The sequence below is a fragment of the Patagioenas fasciata genome, chromosome W, assembly GCF_037038585.1.
Source record: "Patagioenas fasciata isolate bPatFas1 chromosome W, bPatFas1.hap1, whole genome shotgun sequence".
Taxonomy (NCBI): Eukaryota; Metazoa; Chordata; class Aves; order Columbiformes; family Columbidae; genus Patagioenas; species Patagioenas fasciata.
In genome coordinates, this window is record NC_092559.1 from 67,919,135 (window position 1) to 67,945,952 (window position 26,818).

The window sequence follows — 26,818 nt, forward strand, 5'->3', positions numbered from 1 at the left end:
GCATGCACATGGGACATTGCTCACAATCAAACCCCCTTGCTATTATATACTTATAAAACATGCACACATCATTGTGCTACTTGTACACAGTTACATTTAAAGGCACTACGTAGGCCATGGGGAAAAAATAAAACGGGGTCAGTGGGCCTTGAATATCTAACAGGTTGATTATATGGACCCCCTGCCCGCATCTAGGGGGTGGCAATATATATACACTGCTGTGGACACAGTATCAGGACTAACTACAGGGAAAATGGAATTATTCACACCAATGGGTTGTGAAGTGGGACTACAGCCTATTGATCTAGATGTAAAAATTAACATAATAACTCTTGAGAATGCTGTATGGCTTTGTACCCTGAATTCTTCCCTTATGTTACATCCTTGGCTAATATCAGATTCTTGAGTTCTTGTATTTCAGATATCTTCAGTGAACACCTGTGCTTTATCTAGAGGAGACAGCACTGGAACAATGTTACTGGTGTCACAGACCCAACATCCAATTGAAGTCCAATCTGAAAAAGTGCAGGCCATAACTTTCCAGTCTGTGTGGGCAATTTACCCACACCAGGTTGTTAAACCCAGAGTAATACTGGCTGAAGGAGCTGGAGCAACAGATTATGTACTGCTGGAAGGTAACAACACTCCTGTTTTCCTTCCCTGTCACAGGTTGGCTCATCGTGCTTTGTAATCTTGTATCACAAGCACATGCGCAGAACATATTTCTGCAAGATTAACATGTAAATACTTCTGGATTTGTTCAGCTTCTACTGTACCCAAATCATTTGCCTTTAATGTTTAGGAGAAATTAACAGCTGCACATCTCTTAACAATGTGTTTCATTAACAGCTAACCCAGTAGCTGTATTACAGAATTGTACTATGCTAAGGGATTTTGACATTAATGTTTCTTATTGTTTCTTCTTAGTAGGTAGTGGCTGTAAATGCTGCTTCAATTTTGAAGGCATGTGTTGCTTCAACCTAGATGATGAACTAGCCAGCATGGAAGACAACATTTCACATCTTTGGGACAAATGCAGCAAGTGAAATAATCTACTGTTAATGCTTGGCTGAATGACTCATTTAATTCCTTGACAAGATGAATGGGACACCTGATTTAAAGCATTATTCTAGAGATACATTTATTCATTTTTCTGTATGTGTTTATTGTGTGTCTCTGTAAATTGCTCTGTGATACACACCACAAGCCCAAATGAACAACTCTGACGTTGCTGGCCCCAGCAGAGGCAGTCTCCTGAGCGAGAGGGTGGAATGTGTGGGAATAGCACAAGAACGGCAAGGAGAAGAATTGTAAATATGCTCAAGTGACTGCAGCTGGGATACAGAAAAACACAAATCACAAGTAGAACCTGTGTTTAGATAACAGGCCTGTGAAGAGAGTTGTAAAGGCACCTTATCATACATCCTTGAGATTCCTGCAGGCAAAGATCAAACTAGTGTGGTAAACTGCACCTGCACGAATCCCTATATATAGGCCAAAATGAGCAGGCTCACTGATCTTCAACCAGGGCTGAATTCTGCAGTGCCTGCGTCTCCACTTGTGTGACCTCTGCCCAGGAGCTTAAGTGCTGTTTCGGAGATCCCCCTCACTACTGTGAGGTAACAAAAATAAATTTGCTCTTTGCATTGCATCTGTGGTCTCTGGTTGTCCTCAGATACATCTGAGAACTGAGTAGCAGTAAAAGAAGCCAGTGAGTTGACTAACTCTGAATTCACATTTTCAGAGTTAAGACCACACAGTCAGGTGCTCCACCTTGCTGTGAAACTCTGAAGCACTACTAGCTCATGGGCACACATTTTTATATCACTGAATTTGTTCACTGCCAAAATCACATTTTTCAGTTCTCATTTGTGTCTTGCTCTCCATATTTAACTTCAGGAGGCTGGCAGACAGTTAACACATGTGGACAGATAGTAAAGGATGGAAAAGGGAAAAACTTCTGCTACTAAAGGGCATCTCTACCACCCACAGCATACCTGGCAAAGAAACTACCAGACTCTGAAGACAGACATGGGTATCACATGCAATTGACAGAAAACCAAATACTCTTGAGACAAGAAACACCACCTGGCTATTTACTCACAAGCCACTGAAAGAAAGGTGAACAGTTATGTCAATTACAGGCATCAGAGTTTTGATAAGAAACCTGAAAATCGCTATGAAGCTTACCCGGTTCGTGTCTTTGATACCCTCCCTACTCCATCCCCTGCTGTGCCTTCAGCACCCCCGAGGGTTCAGCAGTCCGGGGCGGGGGGAGGAAAAATGCCGAGCGGGTGTCTTCCTACACTATTACCCAACCCTGATGAGAACAGCGAGTCCAAAGGATTGGAATCAGACAACTTGCCCAAAGAACCTGTGAAAGCTGAGAATGCTAAACTCGTAAACAAGTGTACTATCAGTACTTTTACCAATTTGTATCCGCCTTTATGGTCTTTTAACCCTCCAACTTCCATGAGAGAGCAGAAGGAGTCACTGGATAAGAACTGGACAAAAGAACTGTGTGACAAATTAGATCAGCTAATAGCGAGTGAATCCAACAGTCGGCAATGCGGTCATGCTGATCGTGACGGGAAAGGGGGTGCGCCTGGGAACTCGGGTTATACGCATAATTACGATGCTAGATAGTAGTGGCGAGAACATGCACTGTTCCGAACCCCCCTGTTACTAACGGTTCTCCAGCACCATTCAAGTCCCTGTTATCTGATATGACTCGGATGAGGATGGGGGTTTGCAACATTTTTTTTAAAAGTTAAAAGGAAAACAAGTATGTATGTGTGTTGCCTCGAGATCAGATAAAAACCATGAAAGACTCAAGCAAAATTAGACCTATGCAATGTAATAGCTATAGATCATTTAGGACGGAACGATGGGGACTCGTTGAAAAGTGCCGATTGGGCTCCGGCGCGCGCTGACCTGTTTTGTCAGGGACACCCAGCGGCATCTCCACCTGGCTAGGCAGTAAGCGGTTCAAAGGTGCAATGCAAAAATCGAGATACTGTCTTGAAGAAGTGTAATTGTGATCTGTTCGCATATTTGAACTCTGTGTTTGGTTTTCATAGCTGAGCTCAGTATTTTAGTTTACGTATATATATATATTTGGTACCAAAAGAATTTTGTTTGGGGAGATGATTACAAAATGGGAACCAGTTCCACTGCTAAAATTCCACCTTGCTCCCCCTTCGGATGCATCCTTACACATTAGAGTAATGGCTTATATTGTTATCTAATAATTTTGAGACCAGAAGAGAACTGAAGTTGTTAAACTCTGATTCGCACTGAATTTACGTGTTTGTTGGAGGTATGGGAAAGAAAACTAAATGCTATGATAGATGTGAACTTGGAGGAGGTTGTATTTAGAAGTTGCTAGAATATAACCTGATTTGGATCTAGAAAAATGGAATAATGGATTGATGTTTATTATACTGTTTTTTGACATCTGCAAATTGTAAAAGGTAAATGGGGCTGAGGAACGTAACAACTGTTGAGCTAATTGGAATTGCGTATAAAATGTATTATGTTTGGAATGAAATGGGCAAACAAAAAAGCAAAACATCCCAGGTCTGTGCTTGAACATAAATTTCAGGCCTATGTCGAGCTGCAAGATAAACTCAGCTCATTGTAACTGAGGAGTTTGCCAGAGCCTCCCACTTCGTACCAGCGATTACGCCAGCTGCGTGGCCTTGGCTACATCTGAACTGCAGCAAGAAGAGAAAGAAAAAAGAAAGGAAAAATCTGGCTGCTCGCTTTTAAAGCAGTAAAAGGGGGGTTTTCTCCCCCCCAGCAATGTTGTAATACTGAATGGAGCAGTCTGAGGGTGAAATTTAAAGGCATCTCTAGCAGATGTGTAGTTCTAATTAAACTGGGACATTAAACCAAAAATTTGTTAATAGACTTATTCTGTGGTAACTAGTTGTAAAAGACTTCTTAGTAAATTCACCGTGATAGTTTTTGAGATCCTGGGAAACAAAGACGGACAGACGGACCGACCGTTTTTTGAGACCAAAGGAATGCCAAATTTGGAACAAAGTTTTAATATATGAATTCTTGTATTTGCCAGAAAGCCCTATACCTCTCTTGGGTCAGAATTTGTTAAGTAAATTGTAAGCTCAAATAATGTTTTCTGAGAATTCTGTTTAGTTGCATGTCCCACAAGAAGCTGCTTGGATGGTGCAGATCTGCTTGCTGCAAGTGAGGAATCTCCAAGGAAATTTCAAATGCTGTATTTCCATTAGTATTAACAGCCAATGTTTCGATAAAGCAAATACTACACTGATAGAACTGAAACAGGACTTGATCCGGTAAGGGAAAGCAATATCCAATAAATATGACAGCCAAAATGGAGTTAGAAACTTCAATGAATAAATTTATGACAACCTTACAGGCTGACTGCATTCGACTGGACTTGCAGATTTGTCTGTTTATAGCTACAACATAGAAACAACCTGTGGCTATTGTGGGACAGTACGATGAGATTGCTAACAGACTGATATACCAATTGTTACTCTGATCAAGAAATGCAGGGAATTAATTTAAGTCTTAATAGGCCATGACCCTTTTGTCATATATGTACCATTTGTGGAATTTAATTCTGATTTTTTTTTTTTTATTTGTATTCTATGTCCTTGTAAATTGCTCTAGCTGGTTTTCTTAACAGCACAGCTTTTGGCATGCATAAATTTAAATTGCTGCAGAACCTGCAAGTCTTTAACATCAGGTCACAGACCATACTTGTATCTGGTCTGATCCTACATGCTTGCACAGTTTTTGTTGATGGTTCTGGGAAGTCTCATAAAGCTGTAGTGCTCTGGCATGAAGATAACAATTGGCATCATTCTGTAAAAATTATTGAAGGTTCAACCCAATTAGCAGAACTTGGCGCAGCTTTAAATTACTTAGAGCTTTTTAAGGAGGAACCTCTAAATTTGATTTGTGATTCTGAGTACGCAGTCAAGGTCCAACGCACGTATCTGATTCCAAACAAAAAGGGGGAAGTGACTGCACTACTCCACATGACAGACTGAGCAAAGCATTATATGTTTTCAACTTTTCACACCTCTCACAAGGGTTTGATATTCCACCTATGATTCGCCATGGAACAAGTTTAAAAGGCCATCTGACAGACCTTAGGGAAAATCAGTGTCAGGTCAAAGTGCGCAGTGGTGTTACAGGTGAATGGGAAGGTCCTTTCCAATTAATAACTTGGGGAAAGGGTTATGCTTGTGTCATTACAGGCCAAGGATTGAAGTGGATTCCCACAAAATGGGTCAAGCCATGGCTGAATAAAGACAACAAAGATTCAATGGATGCAGCTGGACAGGAGGGAGATAAGTTGTGAGGACTGTTTCAGATGTAAACCATGGATCCTAATTCAGTGTTATAGATGCTCACAGACCTGGTGGTCTAGAAGCCTATTAGCAAGCAGGTGCTGTACCTTCTGTGGAGAATGGCAATTTGAATAACGAGCAAGAGAGCAGAAAGGGCAATATTACATTTAGATAATCAATGCAAAGATGAGGTAAAATTATGAGATATTTCTACCGTAGTATTGCACTTTTTCCTCCCTGATCTAGCAGCTGGTAAAGCTTTAGGAGACATATCAAAGTTAAGATATTGGTCTTTTAAATAGGTTAATCTAACTTCTGAGATACTAAATTAATAGTAGATGTTGATGGTATTAGGCATGCTACTCTACAAAAATCACGCAATTATAGATCTTTTAATTTTAACACTAGGTCATGGTTGTGAAGAATTCAAGAGAATGCATTGTATTAACTTGTCTGATCATTCTGAATCTATTCATAGTGCTTTAGACAAACTAAAACAGCACGTTAATAAGATTGTCATAGTAGAATTAGGGTTTGACAAATGGCTTAAAAGCTTGGGAATAGGTGAGTGGTTGTTTGGTCTTATTCACTAAGGCTTAATTGCATTATATATAACTGTAATTATTGTGTTAATCATGTGCTGTACGTTGCAGTGTATTTCAAAGATGATTTAGTGCACTGTAAACAAGGCCTGGCTGGTTCAAGAACAAAAAGGGGTAACTGTGGATGGGTTTCTATTAGATGGAGATTTGTTATTGAACTAGCCAGGCCCAAAGGAATTTCAAGGCCACCTTGGAAAGCTGAAAACAGGATCTGCTGTGGGAGTAAAACAGTTCAGCAGCTACAAGGCAGCAACACTACATAAATAAACAGACCTATCAGCAGTGAGACTCAGACGCATGGACAGCTCATGAACATAGATGATATCCAATCAGTGAATGCATGCTTGGAGCGTGGACGTGTGATCAGGAAATAACTGCATATATAAAGAGGCTTGTTTCTGTAATAAATCGGCTTTGCGTGATTCGCATTGAATCGGAATGCTGAGTCCTTTATTCACTCCAACAACTTCATACTACAAACAAATCAAATCTTTAACAGCCATCTTAGCACTAGCCAGAGCCATGTATGTGCATTAACTTTTCTAGTTAACCCTAGCACTTCAAAAGAAAGCTAATATTTCATTATAACCCTTCTTGAATGAGACCGCTAGCTAGACAAAGTTGCTAGCTTCAGCAACAAAATACCCTACATATTGTCTTCTTTGGGCAAAGATTTATTTAAGATGTATGTCTGGAACTCAAAGCAGTATGAGCTAATTAAAAATGCTGCTCTATTTGTTGCAGTAATACTTCAATATATAACAAGCTGACTCCGAAGTACCTGAATATTAATACTTCAGACTTGTCTCAGTTATGAGCTAGACAAATGTTCCCAAAATGCTGCCAACATAGAGTAAAACAGCTTTTGCCATTAATCAGAACATTCCCTTTTTAATCCAAAAATAACCATCTGTGCAGTTTCAAGTTTTTTATTCTTATGCTCTTTGACCAAGAGAGATGGACAGGTAGCTGATCTTATATTATCAAGAAAAAAAGCTCAATTCTGTTGACAATACCAGGACCTACTCCCAATACTGACACAAGAACTCTGTTTTATTGCAGAAAGCAATTTTTATCCTTTTGACAAATATTCATTAACTGGATTTTAATGCATATAAATACACTACAGCAATTAAATAACTCTACTTAAAAAATCTATTCCAAAGAAAGCTATATAACTTACCTTTTCCTTGTTACAGCTCAGAAGAGAAATGGTACTATTTATTGATATTTATGTTTTTAGTTAGAAAACTGGTGAAATACAAATGCTTATGAAATTACTTTAACAAAGCAGACAAAAATAATAAATTAAGAAATCAAGTTGGACAAAAGTTTTAAAATGAAAAAATAAAAGTCAGCTAGCAGGTCAGACATCACTTGCCATTTCATATATTTGAATGCAAAATACATATGTACTGCACTGTACAAGAATAATGGGACCAGTGTTAGTGTACTATAGAGTCATCAAGTTTTCCTCTTATACTAGGGTCACCTGCATCACTCACTCTCATCACACATTTAATATTTTCCCAACAAAACTCAGTATGGTATTGACAGAAAATACAGCCTGTTAAATTAACCATTCCACCTACAACTCTTCCTGCCCTGCAGCAAGCAGGCTAAAAACTTTAACTCTGCATGGGAGCCACTGCTTCAAAACCCAATTGCACCCTCGGTTCAAACAGTTTAAGTACACATACGACCACCAACAGCCTTCTTCCACTCCCTACAGAATCTCTCCCATAATGCGGTTAAAACTGCTGAACTTTTCCAGTCATTGACATCCCTTTTTTCCACTAACATACCTCATTTCTCTCAACTAAGAGTCACATTCTGAGAATGCAAGTTCCCTGCAAATTGACTTAATTTAGAAGCTGCCAATTGTGGAATGGTTTGGGTTGGAAGGTACCTTCAAAGATTATCTAGTTCCAACCCCTTTGCCACAGATATGGATGTTTTTCACTAGATCAGGTTACTCAAAGTCCCATCCAACCTGGTTTTGAACACTTCCAATGATGAGGTATCCACAGCTTCTCTGGGCAACCTGTTCCAGTGTCTCACCACCCCCATTGTAAAAAAAAAAAAAAAAAAAAAAAAAGATTTCTTCCTTAAGCTAAATCTATACTCTTTCAGTTTCCTCTCTCGGTGTTTCCCGTTTTCCAGAAAACACGCCTATTTACCATAAGTTTGAGATACATGAAAGCAAAAGTTCTAAAAACTTCCTATTAGTGAAACACCTAAGAACTAATCGCAGCATACCTGGAAAATTGTGCTCACCAAAACACTTATCTGTAAAGTGACAACATAAAACTCAAACCATCTCAAACCTTCCTGAGGTTCCACAAAACATACCTCATAAGCTTGGTTTGCCTTTGTTTTGATAGCGCTAATGCAAGAAATGTGTATTTCATCTTAGAGGCTATAGATGTGACATTCTTCACACACTTTTTTTTTTTTTAAATGTGTTCTTCATCCACCCACCAACGTGCCACTGATACAGTTTCAACTTTTGATGCTACTTCATTTTATCCTTAATTCATGTGTCCTCCTAAGCCAAGAGATATGTCTACATCCAACTCTTCTTGTCAAGACTGAGACAAGAAAATAAGCACATACATCTAAAAAAGACCCCAGGTTTTTGCTGCATTGAAGGACAAAACTTACAGACAAGGAAAAAAAAAAACCACACACACACAGAAAACCCAAAAAACTACTCACTGTTCAATGTGAACGCTCACTTCAGTTATTTTCATACATTCACCTAGCTGAAGTCTCAGCAGGGACACATTCCTTCCCAGACCATCTCAGCAGAATAAAGAAATCAAATTGAAATATAAAAAAAGTGAATCAAGCTAATTAAAACATGGTTCCATTGCAGTAATGCCTAAATAAGAAACAATTTTGTTTCATCTTCAGATATAGTACCAGTTAAGCCTCCTTTCATGTTTTTCCACCTAGTCCAAACAGAACTGAATGACTGCATTAAAAACATGACCTAGTGTGGCGGATACACTTGACCCCTCCTTCCCCGCCAGCCAAACCAGCAGCAGTTTGGTCCAGGCTCCAGTGGATGTAAGGGCCTGAGCCATAGCCAGGCCAAGAACTCCTTCCAGGAGACCCACAAGGAAGCAGAACAGCACACTGAATGCTGGTAACTTGTGGGCGCAGGGAATCTCATGCATACTTCTCCTACTGTATGCAATTTGACTATGAGTCAACCACTTTATAAGCACGACAGCCTGGATGAGCCCACTTTGAGCTCTCCCTGCTAAATAAGTGAGCTGTATGGCAATGGTTTTATTACTCACAGGTCAGTGGATGAGCCCAATTCAAGTTCAATATTAATCATTTAGCTTAAGTAGATGTACACTAAATACAATTAACACAAGTATCATTACTGGCTATCAAAACAAAAAAATACTCTGACATATGAAAACAGCAGCAGACAACTGAACAGGCTCAGCAAAATGGTGGTACCCACACCAAGTCCACTTCTGGAATTGAATTCACTGGGAACACAGGAAGTTGTCTTGAGCAAGCTTGTCTAGTGTAGAAAAGTAGAAATTTATCTTTGTGCAGAGAAGTCAAACTGAGATTGCCCTCAACTATACTGGATATATTACAAAAACAGAATATGATAAGCAAATGAGCTGCTTGCTGTGCTGTATATTAGAAAACTTCAGTGGCCTACACCACCTAAAGGCAGCACACTCCAGTCCTGAGCAGAAACATCTTCCTTGCAATTTCTTGATGTTGGGAGAAGTATCAAACTTGCAGGTCAGATCCAGCTGGTGAGACAAGAAAGGTGCAATCACCTTTAGTTTTGTTTCTGAGACTAAAACCACGAGCTTACAAAAGCTGAGTTTAAAGACTACATGTTTTCTTTCCCCCTATCCTTAGAATAAAGGTTTTGCCTAAAAGGTTTAAGTAAACCAATTGCAATGGCTATCTAATGAATCACTGACATGTTTGAATCATGGCTCTGTGTGTCCAGAAAACTGAAGTCATTAAGTAGCAGTTCTATCAGATTGGTGCAAAAATAATTGTGGTTTTTGCATTGTTGAAACTTGCTATTTGATACTGGAATACATTCTTAAATAAATGTGGTTGTGTTATACATAATTTTAATGCATTTTTCTCGCTTTATGGCTTTTGGTACTGACTTAATCCTTGCTGTTTATTTTATATTTATTTTAGACTATGGAAATTATGTTAGACAAAAAGCAAATATGAGTGATTTTCTTATTTGAGTTCAAAATGCATTGGAGACAACTCAAAACATCAACAATGCATTTGGCCCAGGAACTGCTAATGAACGTACAGTGCAGTGCTGGTTCAAGAAGTTTTGCAAAGGAGACGAGAGCCTTGAAGGTGAGGAGCAAAGTGGCCGGCCATGGGAAGTTGACAACAACCAACAGAGAGCAATCATCAAAGTCGATCCTCTTACAACTACACAAGAAGTTGCCAAACGGTTGTTTGGCATTGGAAGCAAATTGGAAAGGTGGAAAAGCTCGACAAAGGGGTGCCTCATGAGCTGACCGAAAATTAAAAATAAAAATCATCCTTTTGAAGTGTTGTCTCATTCTACACAACAGCAACAAACCATTTCTCAATTGGATTGTGATGTGCGACGAAAAGTGGATTGTATACAACAACTGGTGACAACCAGCTCAGTGCTTGGACCAAGAAGAACCTCCAAAGCACTTCCCAAAGCCAAACTTGCACCAAAAAAGGTCATGGTCACTGTTTGGTGGTCTGCTGCCAGTCTGATCCACTACAGCTTTCTGAATCCCGGCAAAACCATTCCATCTGAGAAGGATGCTGATATACAGTTTAGTAGAAATTTACTGTGTATACAGCAATGTATTGTGTAACTCGATAACAGTTAGGAATGTATACAATGGGGTCAGCTTAAGTAACAGAGATAACAAGGAGCCTGCATCCTTGGTGGATGAAATAACAGGAGCATCCAGCATGCAAGGAGAAGACAATCCAGTTGTAACCAGGTCTGCAGTTTGGGCTTCAGTCAACTCAGCATACGAGACCAAAGGTTAAAAGCGCACAGTGAAGGAGACTGTAAGCCTTCATCCAAAAGACCCCAGCTCGTGACCACCAGGTGTCAGCACGCGTGTGTCAAGAGGAGGAGCCCTATGATAATAAGTTCTGAGAAATTATTATAATAACCACTCCTACTCCTGGAACTAATCCAACCCCTATTCTGAATACGTATGATGTGTTAACATAAAATAGCTACCTTTTGAAGTGAAAGGTGTGCAAGCTTTGGGAAGCAATTCCCTTGCACCCTGGCGCCAGAATAAACATACCTGCTTTACAACTCATCTCGAGTTGTAGAGTTTATTCCGCAGAAAAATCCATGAGATGCACTGAAAACTGCAATGCCTGCAGCCAGCATTAGTCAACAGAAAGGGCCCAATTCTTCTCCACAACGACGTCTGACTGCACATCGCACAACCAATGCTTCAAAAGTTGCACGAACTGGGCTATGAAGTTTTGTCTCATCTGCCATGTTCACTTGGCCTCTCGCCAACCGACTACCACCTCTTCGAGCATCTTGACAACTTTTTGCAGGGGAAACGCTTCCACAGCCAGCAGGATGCAGAAAATGCTTTCCAAGAGTTCGTTGAATCCCAAAGCACAGACTTTTACGCTACAGGAATAAACAAACTTGTTTCTTGTTGGCTAAACTGTGTCGATTGTAATGGTTCCTATTTTGATTGATAAAGATATGTTTGAGCCTAGTTATAATGACTTAAAATTCATGGTCCAAAACCGCAATTACTTTTGCACCAACCTAATACCATCCTGCTCATGGTCTTGAATAAATTGGTCCAACTTTGTTATGCTGCTACCACACATACCATCTCAGTCCCATTCCCTTCTCCATAGCTAGTACGGTACTACACACATAGCTCTGTTCTGTATGGTAAAAAGGAGAGGAGGAGGCCAAAATAGGGGTTTTTTCCCCATCTCTTCCCTGAAAAATGCTGTTGCACAGCAGAGATGCCAGGTGTGCAGGATCAGCCCTAGGAAGCCCACAGTTGCAGGAGTGTCTGCACAGGAGCAGAAAGTCCCATGCTCCAAGGATGTTAAGGAAGTCAAGTACCACCTCTTCCTCTTTTTCCTTAACACCCTAGATCACAGTTGGAGTAAGATTCCCTCCACCAAGCTCACACAAAAACCTCTAAACCCCATAACAGGCTGAGACACAGTATGCCTTCTATCAGTAGCACAGCCACTGAAGTTACATCACCAGTCACAACTCTGTTGTTCCTTAATTTTGCAATACTTGTCACATCTAGAAATATCCAACTAAAACTGCTTAAATTTGACATGAATACTTTTTTACTGAGTCGAGGATGGCAGCAATATTAGTTGCACAGCCAAGTGCTAGAGTCCACCTGCTTATCTCTATTCTAATGAGACAGCATCAATGTAATAAGATTTCTGTAAGACTATTTTTTTTTTGGCTTGTTTGGAATTTTTAAGTAATGTGGGGAAAACACTTGATAAGGCGATTATTCATTTCCATCTACTGTATTTTCTTTTACACAAACAATCTTCTTTTAAACAAAGCAATCCTAACTTTCCCTTTAAAAGGATAGATTTTGAGCTATCAAAATTCAGGAAAACAGTTATTGAATTATACTAAATAGGTTCATAAAAGTGTTAAATGTTTTACTGCTAACAAGCACTGAGCTAAAAAGAACACAAGGCATTATCAGGAAGTTGGAAACTACAAAACCGAAGTATTCTTACACCAGTGTGCACATCTGCATCTCCAATGCAGAGTAAGATATGATCCTCTTCCCCATTCAAAAGCAGAAAAGCTAACTGGAAAAGAACCAGAAATAGGTATTAAGCATAAACAGAGATGTAGAGGGCTACGACTCATGAAGTAAACAAGATTTTGGCTCTTCGGCCTACAAGAAGATGCAACCAAAGAGTGAATACAGTAGAAACCTAAAGTCACAAGTGGCATAGTGAAGATGAGTACTACAGTTTTCACAAGAGTCAGAAATTAACAAATTACCTGAAGGCAGGCTTGACAAAAAAAACACACACAACCCCCCCTAAAACAAAAACAGACTGTTTGGTTCTTCACAGAAAATTTAATTACCTTGGGGAGGAACTTATTTCCAAATCCCACTTACTCAGATTTCAACAGCAATCAGCTCTTAGAAGACAAGTCCATCAAGATTTATTAAGCAAAAATATATTCCCTTGACTCAGACAGTCCCAAGACTACCAGAAAGCAGAAGAGTGTAGGGAAAGTAGTATCACCCTGCTTGCCTCACCTCCCTCTGTCCCCTATGTCTAGCCCAGGACAGAGTGCCAGGACTCCATCCCTCTGAGCTGACTGTGCAGGTTCTTACCTCCATTTAAAAAAAGTAGCATTGAGACGCCGTAAAGGAGGAGCAAGGCTACATGCTAACGCAGATCCCCCAGGCTCACTGCCTTCCACGGCCAGAGGAGCAGCCCCTCAACCTGCGAGCCCCCCTCCCCAGGAAGCCAGTGGCCCCGCAACCGCCCTACCGACACTTCACATCTGCTGAATCACGACGGAGAGATGGAGGATTCCTCATCTCGGACGAGGAGAAGCAGCGACGAAGTTTGGCCCAGCGGAGGGCCCAGGGAGCTGCCAGTTGCGCTCCCTTGCCCAGGCCCCGCTGTAAAAGAAACCAGCACCAGTACCTCCACCCCCTACTAGCACCTGCGCGGTGCCTGGCGGCTCTGTCTATCCCCACAGTCACTACCCACCATCTACCCCTACAAAACCCACACCACCACCTCCAGCCCCACAACGAGACGACACCATCTTGTCTACCTGCTCTCCACCTCACCTCCCCAGCAACGCGCTGGCGTCACGCCGCAAGGTCACCTGTCCTTGCCAGCCCAATCGGGAGATGTTCACGATGACGTCAACTCAGCGGAGAAAGGGGCGGAGCGAGGAGCGCACCGCCTTTTTCTGAGCGGGGCGGAGCTTTCCCTTTTCCCTTCCCCCTTCTCCCCCCTTCCTTTTCCCCCCTTTTCCCCCCTTTTCCCCCCTTTTCCCCCCTTTTCCCCCCTTTTCCCCCCTTTTCCCCCCTTTTCCCCCCTTTTCCCCCCTTTTCCCCCCTTTTCCCCCCTTTTCCCTTGCCCAAGAGCTCCTCTAGTATCTTCTACCCCTCCCACCTGGGCACAGCAATAGGCTTCCTCAGCGGCTGGATGAAGGTGGGGAGCCGGGCCCAGAGGGGGTATTTCGTCACATACGCCTTAGCCCTGTCCCTCAGCGGCTATGGCCGCATCGACGCCTGCCCTCGTCCCCTCGGGAGGGGCTATGGGCCTGCCCGGCACGGCTGAGGGGGCCTTGATCCGAAATGAAGGGGTTTTGTCCAAATGCAGGTGGTAGTTGTGCATGTATGAGGGAGAATGTGGAAATGGGGATTAATCGTGGTAAATCTCAACTGAAAACCACCAAACTAGAATTATCCTTTTTTATCCTCAGGGGAAGCTGGAAAGCCTATGAGGTTCTCTTACAGTATTTTTTTTCAATTTGGCTTTTCACAGCATCCTTGTCTTTGAGGTTTGTTAGATGAAAACACCAAAAAAATGGCATAAAAAAATGTCTTCTTTATCAGGAAAATAGTATGTTTACTGATTTCATGTGACTTGAAGCATCAGAGCATTTGAAGTGGTCAGGAGCTGGCTTTTTTTGCGATCTGCCTGCAGATCATGTGTTTCTCTCTTCCCTTTTTCTTTTCTCTGCAATGTCACCTGCAAAACCACGATTGTTGGGTTTGGGTTACTCTAATTTTTGCCTCTATAAGCATAAGAGAAAGTGCACATGAGTTATGTGGACATAAAGAAAAGCACACATCCATCCTCCTCAGTTTTAAAGCAGCATAATTAAATACAAATATTCTCCTTGCCCTTTAATTCCCCTGCAATAAGGGAGTTTCTTGATGGAATAGAACACTTCAAAGTTTGACTAAGCACCTCATTGTGCACCAAGCAACATGCACCAGACCCCCCATAATTCACTTGGAGAAGACAGGTGAAGCAGGCTGCCTGCTAGTTAAAAGGGTCTCCCTAAAGGAAACCTGGGATGAAGCTTTGCAAAGCAAAACTGGAGCCAGGTGTTAGCCCTTCCAGGCTGGCAGTGGAAGGGGAGGAGGAGGAGTTTTATGCTTGCGGTCAGATTTTCCCACAGGAGAGATGGAGAACTTCAAATATAAATTGTGCATGTTACAATCAACAGGAAACTCTCGCAGACTGGCCCTCAGTGGATGATACCAAACCCGTATAATTCTGCTGCTTTGAGCTGCCAGAGTACCCTTCCCATATCTCCCCAGTGCTGTAGCATCAACCCACTCCTCCTTGCTTTCCGGATTGATATAGCTGCTTTTTGTCTCACACGAGCAGTACAGGTGTGGGGCTTGCCCAGCAAGCTTTGCTTGCTCAAAAATAAATGAAGAAAGAAAACAGCTAGCCTGTGCCTCTCCTATGCTTAAATTGACGGTGTCCGAGGGACTCACCAGCCAACTCCGCCGATTCATGCAGGGTAGTGGGGCGAGGCCGGAAAGTTTCACCCCGAACCCCGCCGACCCTCCGCCCCCAGAGGGCTTCGTCCCGCCCCGACGGGACTACGCTGCCTGGCAACCGCAAACGGAGCGTCCCAGCTCGCCGCCCTGCCTCCTCTAGTTGCTAGGAAACGAGGCTCTCGGGCGGGGCGGGAGCGCCGCCGCAAAGACTAGACGAGACGCGACTGTCGTAAAAAAAATCGTGGGGAAGATGTTGTGAAGTGTGGTTGGTGGGGCTTGCAGCAGACACAGTGATCGGGTCTGGCTCCCCGCACTTATATGCCCCATCCCCCAGACGCTGCTTCCTCCTCCTGCTCCATGTGGGGCCTAGGCCGGGCTCTCGGCCTCTCCTCTTTCTCCTTCTACTATGGCCCGGAAAACAGTTAGCAAGAAGCGGAAAGCGGCGGCCACCGCTGCAGAGCCCGGGGGGCTCCAGGGGGAGCAGGTAGGCCGGGGAGGGGAGCCTTTATCCCTGGTGGGGGGGTATGTGCCGGTGCCCGGAGGGGAGGGATGACTGACCCGGAGGTTGCCGTGTCCCAGTGCCCAGTTGGGGTGGGGAAGGAGGGCGGGGGTTCCCGGTGCCTGGGGAAAGTGTCTGGGGGAGGATGGGGAGGAGTAGTCTCGGCCTCGGTCGCGGGGGGTGTCTTGGTGCGATACAACAGCCAGCCCCTGCTTTCTGTCACGGTGGCGCCGGGGGCTCTCCCTGGTTCCTGACGCCCTCCCCCGCCCGGCGCTGCCTCCGTTGGGTTCAGCCGTTCGGCCCGTAACCACCGAGTCCCCGCCGCTCATGGGCTGAGGGGCGACACCGGGCTAGAGGAGGTCGATGAACGGCGCGGTCGGTGTCTGACGGCTCCCAAAGCCGCCGAGCTCACTGCGGGGGGGCTGTCGGAGCTGCCCTCTTCTATTTAAAGTGCTTCTCGGTTTCCTCTCGTTTATATAAACATCTGGCGTCTCAATGGTGCTGAACCGTTGTGGACTGTTTTCAATATCATTTTAGCGTTACTTCTTTAGCAATTTTTTATCTTTGATTTTATGTTGCTGAAGGCCAAATCAGCATTTCTGAGTTAATCTTCATGTACAGTATTCTATGGGTAATTTGGAAGACTTCAGTATTTTGCTGAGAATATCTTTGATTTTAGAAGGGTCGTGTCTTAAGCTTGTTCTAGTCGCTTTATCTATTTTCCATTATTCTTTTCTACAGTATGAAGGGGATCACTCTGTTCACAAAAGGAAAAGACTCCCCCTGGTGAAAAGGTCTGTGGTGTGCTACCTGAAAGGTAGAGAGGTCAGGATGCAGAATGAATCCAGCTATCACCAATTGTTGCATGGATACGCAGCCCAGCAGCTTCCTGGCCTCCTGAAGGAGAGAGAATTTCACCTTGGAACCCTTAATAAAGTGTTTGCCTCCCAGTGGCTCAACCACCGACAAGTGGTATGTGGGACAAAATGTAACACAGTAAGTGCCACTTCTCTTTCCTCTGTTAATTATTCCACCCCCAAATGATGCTTACCATAATTGAAGTATGTAGACTGCCAAAGAAAGTTATTAGGCGTAGAGTCCAAATTGTGCACAAATTATTTGAGTGAAGGTAATACTTAATGATCACCCATTCTCATCTGAAAATATGGCACTGTGCAGATGGCTGGAAACTTGAATGCAAGGCCTGTACCTTGATGGCAGTATTCTGTCTGATCTGCACAGAGTGATTTACATCTGATTTTGGGATAGAGAGCAACAATGGGGTTGTATCTTTCTTCTCGTCCTCCAAATGCAAAGTTAATGAATGATGCTAGTTTTGCTAAATGGTAGCTAATGTGCCTAGTAGAAGTTGCTAGTAAGACTTTTTTTTTTCCATTATGCTCAGTTGTATATGGTTTCATTTTATGTATGGTTCTGTGCTGCTGACTTTGAAAAGTTGCTACAAAACTAAAAACTCCAGGTATTCTTTGGAGTAGCTAGAAATGTTCCAAGCTTAAAAAGTGAATTTCAGATATTCAGCTTTTTCACTTCGATTTTTTTTTTTCCACTCTGAATTGGTTTTCAGTGTTCAAATAACTTCCCTTGCTTATATACCTTTATATGCTTTAGCAAAAATTGAAACCTGTTCAGACTCTTTAACATTTCAAATACAAAACATCACTTTATAGAGGAATATTAAAATAATGTCCTATGTGATTAATAAATGGAGGAGATCATGCTGCTTATGTGATGTTCTCTCTGCTGGAGTTAGTAGCCCAACTTCATTGGCTGAGGTTGGAATTTCATGTATGAAGTTCTGATTGAATTAGTGTAAAATCCCAAATTTGTTCTTTGCAAGTTGGTTAGTGCCATGTAAATGAATCAAGCATTGTAAGCAATGTATAGATTAAGCAGTTCTTAAACCTTTTTTTGCACAGAAGCCACGCTCAGTGATCTGAGTTGCAAGGGACAGTGGTTTTTGTTTTTGTTTTTTTTTCATTTCAGATGTTTTGTTATTGTTCATAGTTACACAGCAGGAGGCTTTCATGCAGTAGTTCTTAAGCAGCGAGGACTACCTGTATAAACAAAACAGTCTTTTAACAGGAATAAGCCTGAAATAGAATCTCTCTACCTTCTTTCATCGTCTTGGCCAGCCAGCAGCCAGCAGCCAGTGCTGTTAGCGGAACAGCTTACAGGAGACAAACTCTTGCTGAAACACAAGCTCTCAGAAAATCTTGCAAGATGACTGTGTGCTTTATAAAGCTGCAACAATTTTGCTGTGTTCTTTAACTTCTGTAGTTCCAGCGCTGCTACAGCAAAGATAAATGGGCAAGTGCATTATTAATGCAACGTAGTAGAAAATTGTTTTGGACCAAAAAAATCACAGAACTAAAGAGGGTTTCAACCATATTGTTGTTCCCACTGCATACACTGCAATAAAGTGTATGTTTCCACAGCTAGACTTAACATTACACATGGGCCTTGTCTTTTAATTAAGCAAAAATATAACAATTATAAAAGAAGTCACTTAACATTGTGAAAGATTGTATATGAATTATGAATACTGTAATAGTTTTAGCTTGGACGATTTATGTTCACATTTGAACAAGAAGAGCGTTAAACTCTGAACTCATAATTATAAGATTTTCTCTATAATCTCCTGAGTAAATGACCTAATAAAGAATTCCTTTGTGATTCTCATACGCTGAAGTTGTGGCATTTAAGTTGGGAGTAAATCTAAAACAACTTGCTTGGCTTTAATGGGGCTTGCTGTATTGGAGTTGCACATAATTAAAGTTAATGCAACAGAAAAATATAAGCCATAGCAGTTATTTTAATCAAAGCTTGAATGTTTTTAGCATTTAATTTCTAAGTTGCTCTTGGCTATGCTGTGCCAGAAGGATTAACTATTTTTACTAACAAAACAAAAATATACTCTTATCATAGAGGAGTAGGTTTGCTTTTAGTTACTCAAAGGTACTAGTCATTATAAACACTGAAGAGAATATGGAGTTCTGTGTCAATTGCGCTTTTAAAATGAGGATTATAACTTGTTCAATTATTTGGGGTTGTCAAGGTTTAAGGCAAGGTGGCAATAAACCGTGGCAGACGCTCCCTGTTACCCCCTCACTTTCTGCCACCCTCTTCCTTTAGATCGGAAAGATGATAGGAAAGATAAGGAGGAAGGAAGAGAGACTTAGACTTCAAGTTGGAAGGTTTTAAAGGCTTTTACTAATGCTACTAATAAATAGAGAATATATACAAAATATACAAAACCAATCTTGAGTGCTCTATGTGGAGTTGGCGTCACTCCAGCAGCAGAGCTGGGTGTGTGGAGCTGCCGTGGCTCCAGCAGGTGCAGCTCAGGCCCCTGGAAGTCATGGGCGGGACTGCACAGCAAACTGGAAACTGGTTGCAGGGATTACAGGGCCTGAGGCCTATAGATCACAGGCAGGGTCCTCTCTAGATGCCGGCCATGGTGAAACAGAGCTTGACCCTCATGATCACCCTCGTATATAGGGGGTATGATGATTATGGGATGGAATACTTAATTGTTCAATTTAAGTCACCTGTTCCATCCACCCCTCCTCAAACACACTCCTCTCATGATGGAATGTGGGAAAACTTATCAGTCTTTCTTGGCTACCATAGTAATAAATCTAAACATGAGCTTCTTCAGCATTCCGTTGGTCTCTTATTAGCACTGAGTACAGCATCCTAGGAAAAATATGCAGGCTAAAACTCAGAAAAGTACAGCCACCTAGAAGAACTTAGCTGAAAGAAAAATCACTAAAAGAGAACTGGTCTTGTTTTTAACAAAACCAGGACAGGGGTAACTTTTTATCCTTAAAAATATCCCTGGGTATGATTGTGTATGTGAAATAACTGTATTGTTCTCCAGTGGATCCTGGTGTTCATAGTTGACCAGCTGTTGACCAGCTGTAAATCAAATATTTGGGTTTCTTAAAGATGCATGCCTTTTTCTGATAGATTTAGAATTATGGAACGTATACAAGCATTCAAGTGTCTAAAAAATTTAAACACAATCACCTGGGCTTTTCTGAGGCAGGATTCATATTTGCAAGAATCTCCTTGATCTTGTATGCAGTGGGCCTCTTAATGTTTTACAAATTCAGATGAATGAGTAGGTAAAGCTCTGAGAGGTGCGGATATTTAAGGTGTATCATCATGGCATCTAAATTACCAAAGGCTGATACCATGAAGTCTTGAAAGAAACTACTGTCTATTTTCAGTGTCTTCTGTTCAAGCTTCCTAGAGAAACTTTGAAATGTATATAGGAGACAAGTTTATGGCAAACAAAAACACTGAACGGGAGAATGCTGAAGTTGTGTGTGTGTTGTTGTAGGGTTTTTTTGTGTTTTGTCATGGTTTTTTGTTGTGTTTTTTTTGGGTTTTTTTGGTTTTTTTTTTTTTTTTTTTGTTTTGTGGGGTTATTTTAATTACTATTTCAGGAAATTACAAAGAATAAAGCAGCTTCTAAAAGGAAGTTCCAATAATAATTTTGTAGCTTCTTTTGTTCCCTTAGTTCCGTGTATGTGTTCAGGACATAATTCTTTTACTAATTGTGAAATTAAGGATGAAAAATTACAAAAGCTGTAAATCAAATCATTCCCTAAATACAAGAAGATTATTAGTTTCCAGTTGCTTGAGAATATAATTGTCTGGAATTTAATATTTTTGTTTGCTTTTTTTTTTTTTTTTTAACCTCTCCAGGCAGGCCTGTTAGGTATATTTCTATTTTAAAAATTTTAAAACTTCCTTACCAAATGCTCTCTTCTGGTTTCTCAGGTGGCTTTTCCAAGATGCAAATGGGTTGCTTCCTGAATGCTAGCTGATATGTTTCCTCTCTTTGGTAGATTGATATGTTGCCTTGGATGCCCTGCTGTAAACCACCAGCTCTTGTTTCTTCTTAGAGACTTTTAATTTGTTTAAGAGATCCCATGTCTGTTCTGTGCATCTCATAGAATTATAACCTAGTCTTGTAGACCTGGGGTTGTATCAGTGAGAATACAATGCACACTTCATAGAATCATAGAATGTCCTGAGTTGGAAGGGACCCACAAGAATCAGCAAGTCCAACTTGTGTCCCTGCATATGACAACCCCACAATTCACACCATGTGTCTGAGGGCATTGTCCAATCACTTCTTGAACACTGTCAGGTTTGGGGCTGTGACACCTCCCTGGGGAGCCTGTTCCAGTGCTCCAGCACCCTCTGGGTGAAGAACCTTTTCCTAATGTCCAACCTAAACCTCCCCTGGCACATCTTCCTGCCATTCCCTCAGGTTCTGTCACTGGTTGCCAGAGAGAAGAGATCAGCGCCTGCCCCTCCTCCTCCCCTTGTGAGGAAGCTGTAGACAGTGATGAGGTCTCTTCTCCAGGCTGAACAAACTCAGTGACTTTAGCCACTCCTCAGGTGGCTTCCTCTCAAAACCCTTTACCAACTTTGTAGCCCTCTTCTGGACACTCTCTAGTAGCTTTATATCCTTTTTATCCTGTGGCACCCAGACCTGCACACAGTGCTCCAGGTGAGACGGCACCAGAGCAGAGCGGGAGAATCACCTCTCTCACCTGGCTGGCAATGCTGTGCTGGATGCACCCAGAACACGGTTGCCCTCTTGGCTACCAGGGCACACTGTTGGCTCATGTTCAACTTGCCATTGACCAGAACCCCCAGATCCCTCTCCACGGAGCTGCTCTCCAGCCTCTCGTTCCCAAGTCTGTATGTACAGCCAGGGTTGCCATGTCCCAGGTGCAAAATCTGGCACTTGCCCTTGTTAAACTTCATGCGGTTGGTGATTGCCCAGTTCTCCAGTTTGTCCAGATCGCTCTGCAGGGCCTTTCTGCCCTCGAGAGTGTCAACAGCTCTTCCCAATTTTGTGTCATCAGTGAACTTACTTAGTATTCCTTCAAGTCCTGCATCCAAGTAATTTATGAAAACATTAAAGAGCACTGGCCCTAAGATAGATCCCTCTGGAACCCTGTTAGTGACTGGTTGCCAGCCTGATATAACCCCATTTACTGTAACTCTTTGAGCCCGGCCCATCAGCCAATTGCTCACTCACTGCATTATGTGTTTATCCAACTGTATGCTGGCCATCTTGTCCAGGAGGAGACTGTGAGAGACAATATCAAAGGCTTTACTGAAATCCAAAAAGATCACGTCATCAGACTTCCCTTGATGAACTAGGTGGGTAACCTTGTCATAGAACGAAATTAAGTTTGTTAAGCAGTACATTCCCCTCAAGAACCCATGCCGGCTGGGACTAATGACTGTGTTGTCATTCAGATGTTTTTTGATAACTCCCAGAACAATCTTCTCCATAATTGTTCCAGGCACAGAAGTGAGGCTGACAGGCCTGTAGTTGCCAGAGCCATCCCTGTTGCCCTTCTTGTAGATTGGGACAACGTTTACCAGCTTCCAGTCATCTGGGACTTCTCCAGATTCCCTGGAGCACTGAAAAATCACGGAGAGAGATCTTCCTATGACATCAGCCAGCTCTTTAAGTACCCTCGGATGAATCCCATCAGGCCCCATCGACTTATAGGGATCTAGCTGGAGCAGCAAATACCACACAAGTTCAGGGTTGAATGGGAGTTTATCATTCTCAGAGTCATGGTACTCTAGCCCAGGACTCTGGGGGACCCAGATCCCATCTTTGGTGTTGAAGTTTCTCTTCCATCTGTGAATATGGACTCTCTGTGGGGAAAATGATTTCTAATTGTTGGAGCAAATAAAAGGACACTGCACTCCGATTCAATGTGAATCACGCTAGAGCCATTTATTACAAAAACAAGCCTCCTTATATATGCAACTATTCTCTGATCACGTGTCCACGCTCCAAGCATGCATGGATATTATCTATGTTTACGAGCTGTCCACACGCTGGAGTCTCACTGCCATTCTCCATAGAAGGTACAGCACCTGCTTGCTAATAGGCTTCTAGACCACCAGGTCTGTGAGCATCTATAACACTGAATTAGGATCCATGGTTTACATCTGAAACAGTCCTCACAACTTATCTCCCTCCTGTCCAGCTGCATCCATTGAATCTTTGTTGTCTTTATTCAGCCATGGCTTGACCCATTTTGTGGGAATCCACTTCAATCCTTGGCCTGTAATGACACAAGCATAACCCTTTCCCCAAGTTATTAATTGGAAAGGACCTTCCCATTCACCTGTAACACCACTGCGCACTTTGACCTGACACTGATTTTCCCTAAGGTCTGTCAGATGGCCTTTTAAACTTGTTCCATGGCGAATCATAGGTGGAATATCAAACCCTTGTGAGAGGTGTGAAAAGTTGAAAACATATAATGCTTTGCTCAGTCTGTCATGTGGAGTAGTGCAGTCACTTCCCCCTTTTTGTTTGGAATCAGATACGTGCGTTGGACCTTGACTGCGTACTCAGAATCACAAATCAAATTTAGAGGTTCCTCCTTAAAAAGCTCTAAGTAATTTAAAGCTGCGCCAAGTTCTGCTAATTGGGTTGAACCTTCAATAATTTTTACAGAATGATGCCAATTGTTATCTTCATGCCAGAGCACTACAGCTTTATGAGACTTCCCAGAACCATCAACAAAAACTGTGCAAGCATGTAGGATCAGACCAGATACAAGTATGGTCTGTGACCTGATGTTAAAGACTTGCAGGTTCTGCAGCAATTTAAATTTATGCATGCCAAAAGCTGTGCTGTTAAGAAAACCAGCTAGAGCAATTTACAAGGACATAGAATACAAATAAAAAAAAAAAAATCAGAATTAAATTCCACAAATGGTACATATATGACAAAAGGGTCATGGCCTATTAAGACTTAAATTAATTCCCTGCATTTCTTGATCAGAGTAACAATTGGTATATCAGTCTGTTAGCAATCTCATCGTACTGTCCCACAATAGCCACAGGTTGTTTCTATGTTGTAGCTATAAACAGACAAATCTGCAAGTCCAGTCGAATGCAGTCAGCCTGTAAGGTTGTCATAAATTTATTCATTGAAGTTTCTAACTCCATTTTGGCTGTCATATTTATTGGATATTGCTTTCCCTTACCGGATCAAGTCCTGTTTCAGTTCTATCAGTGTAGTATTTGCTTTATCGAAACATTGGCTGTTAATACTAATGGAAATACAGCATTTGAAATTTCCTTGGAGATTCCTCACTTGCAGCAAGCAGATCTGCACCATCCAAGCAGCTTCTTGTGGGACATGCAACTAAACAGAATTCTCAGAAAACATTATTTGAGCTTACAATTTACTTAACAAATTCTGACCCAAGAGAGGTATAGGGCTTTCTGGCAAATACAAGAATTCATATATTAAAACTTTGTTCCAAATTTGGCATTCCTTTGGTCTCAAAAAACGGTCGGTCCGTCTGTCCGTCTTTGTTTCCCAGGATCTCAAAAACTATCACGGTGAATTTACTAAGAAGTCTTTTACAACTAGTTACCACAGAATAAGTCTATTAACAAATTTTTGGTTTAATGTCCCAGTTTAATTAGAACTACACATCTGCTAGAGATGCCTTTAAATTTCACCCTCAGACTGCTCCATTCAGTATTACAACATTGCTGGGGGGGAGAAAACCCCCCTTTTACTGCTTTAAAAGCGAGCAGCCAGATTTTTCCTTTCTTTTTTCTTTCTCTTCTTGCTGCAGTTCAGATGTAGCCAAGGCCACGCAGCTGGCGTAATCGCTGGTACGAAGTGGGAGGCTCTGGCAAACTCCTCAGTTACAATGAGCTGAGTTTATCTTGCAGCTCGACATAGGCCTGAAATTTATGTTCAAGCACAGACCTGGGATGTTTTGCTTTTTTGTTTGCCCATTTCATTCCAAACATAATACATTTTATACGCAATTCCAATTAGCTCAACAGTTGTTACGTTCCTCAGCCCCATTTACCTTTTACAATTTGCAGATGTCAAAAAACAGTATAATAAACATCAATCCATTATTCCATTTTTCTAGATCCAAATCAGGTTATATTCTAGCAACTTCTAAATACAACCTCCTCCAAGTTCACATCTATCATAGCATTTAGTTTTCTTTCCCATACCTCCAACAAACACGTAAATTCAGTGCGAATCAGAGTTTAACAACTTCAGTTCTCTTCTGGTCTCAAAATTATTAGATAACAATATAAGCCATTACTCTAATGTGTAAGGATGCATCCGAAGGGGGAGCAAGGTGGAATTTTAGCAGTGGAACTGGTTCCCATTTTGTAATCATCTCCCCAAACAAAATTCTTTTGGTACCAAATATATATATATACGTAAACTAAAATACTGAGCTCAGCTATGAAAACCAAACACAGAGTTCAAATATGCGAACAGATCACAATTACACTTCTTCAAGACAGTATCTCGATTTTTGCATTGCACCTTTGAACCGCTTACTGCCTAGCCAGGTGGAGATGCCGCTGGGTGTCCCTGACAAAACAGGTCAGCGCGCGCCGGAGCCCAATCGGCACTTTTCAACGAGTCCCCATCGTTCCGTCCTAAATGATCTATAGCTATTACATTGCATAGGTCTAATTTTGCTTGAGTCTTTCATGGTTTTTATCTGATCTCGAGGCAACACACATACATACTTGTTTTCCTTTTAACTTTTAAAAAAAATGTTGCAAACCCCCATCCTCATCCGAGTCATATCAGATAACAGGGACTTGAATGGTGCTGGAGAACCGTTAGTAACAGGGGGGTTCGGAACAGTGCATGTTCTCGCCACTACTATCTAGCATCGTAATTATGCGTATAACCCGAGTTCCCAGGCGCACCCCCTTTCCCGTCACGATCAGCATGACCGCATTGCCGACTGTTGGATTCACTCGCTATTAGCTGATCTAATTTGTCACACAGTTCTTTTGTCCAGTTCTTATCCAGTGACTCCTTCTGCTCTCTCATGGAAGTTGGAGGGTTAAAAGACCATAAAGGCGGATACAAATTGGTAAAAGTACTGATAGTACACTTGTTTACGAGTTTAGCATTCTCAGCTTTCACAGGTTCTTTGGGCAAGTTGTCTGATTCCAATCCTTTGGACTCGCTGTTCTCATCAGGGTTGGGTAATAGTGTAGGAAGACACCCGCTCGGCATTTTTCCTCCCCCCGCCCCGGACTGCTGAACCCTCGGGGGTGCTGAAGGCACAGCAGGGGATGGAGTAGGGAGGGTATCAAAGACACGAACCGGGTAAGCTTCATAGCGATTTTCAGGTTTCTTATCAAAACTCTGATGCCTGTAATTGACATAACTGTTCACCTTTCTTTCAGTGGCTTGTGAGTAAATAGCCAGGTGGTGTTTCTTGTCTCAAGAGTATTTGGTTTTCTGTCAATTGCATGTGATACCCATGTCTGTCTTCAGAGTCTGGTAGTTTCTTTGCCAGGTATGCTGTGGGTGGTAGAGATGCCCTTTAGTAGCAGAAGTTTTTCCCTTTTCCATCCTTTACTATCTGTCCACATGTGTTAACTGTCTGCCAGCCTCCTGAAGTTAAATATGGAGAGCAAGACACAAATGAGAACTGAAAAATGTGATTTTGGCAGTGAACAAATTCAGTGATATAAAAATGTGTGCCCATGAGCTAGTAGTGCTTCAGAGTTTCACAGCAAGGTGGAGCACCTGACTGTGTGGTCTTAACTCTGAAAATGTGAATTCAGAGTTAGTCAACTCACTGGCTTCTTTTACTGCTACTCAGTTCTCAGATGTATCTGAGGACAACCAGAGACCACAGATGCAATGCAAAGAGCAAATTTATTTTTGTTACCTCACAGTAGTGAGGGGGATCTCCGAAACAGCACTTAAGCTCCTGGGCAGAGGTCACACAA

At 42.1% G+C, this 26,818-nt stretch overlaps 2 protein-coding genes across 4 annotated transcripts in view; one reads left to right on the plus strand and one right to left on the minus strand.

Moving 5' to 3' along the window:
• The window catches only part of LOC136114652 (ubiquitin-associated protein 1-like), a 54,477-nt gene extending 40,676 nt beyond the window's left edge, over positions 1–13,801 (minus strand). Inside the window, exon 1 of the mRNA XM_065860076.2 lies at positions 13,502–13,801. The gene's annotated coding sequence lies outside the window, so the exon portion shown is untranslated. The remainder of the gene's footprint in view (positions 1–13,501) is intronic.
• A 1,939-nt stretch (positions 13,802–15,740) lies between these two features.
• The window catches only part of LOC136114638 (DDB1- and CUL4-associated factor 12-like), a 90,036-nt gene continuing 78,958 nt past the window's right edge, over positions 15,741–26,818 (plus strand). For all 3 annotated transcript variants that reach the window (XM_065860060.1, XM_065860059.2, XM_065860058.1), the window contains exons 1-2: positions 15,741–15,973; positions 16,730–16,984. In XM_065860060.1, the coding sequence (XP_065716132.1) occupies positions 15,896–15,973; positions 16,730–16,984 (333 nt within the window). In that variant the 5' untranslated portion in view covers positions 15,741–15,895. The remainder of the gene's footprint in view (positions 15,974–16,729; positions 16,985–26,818) is intronic.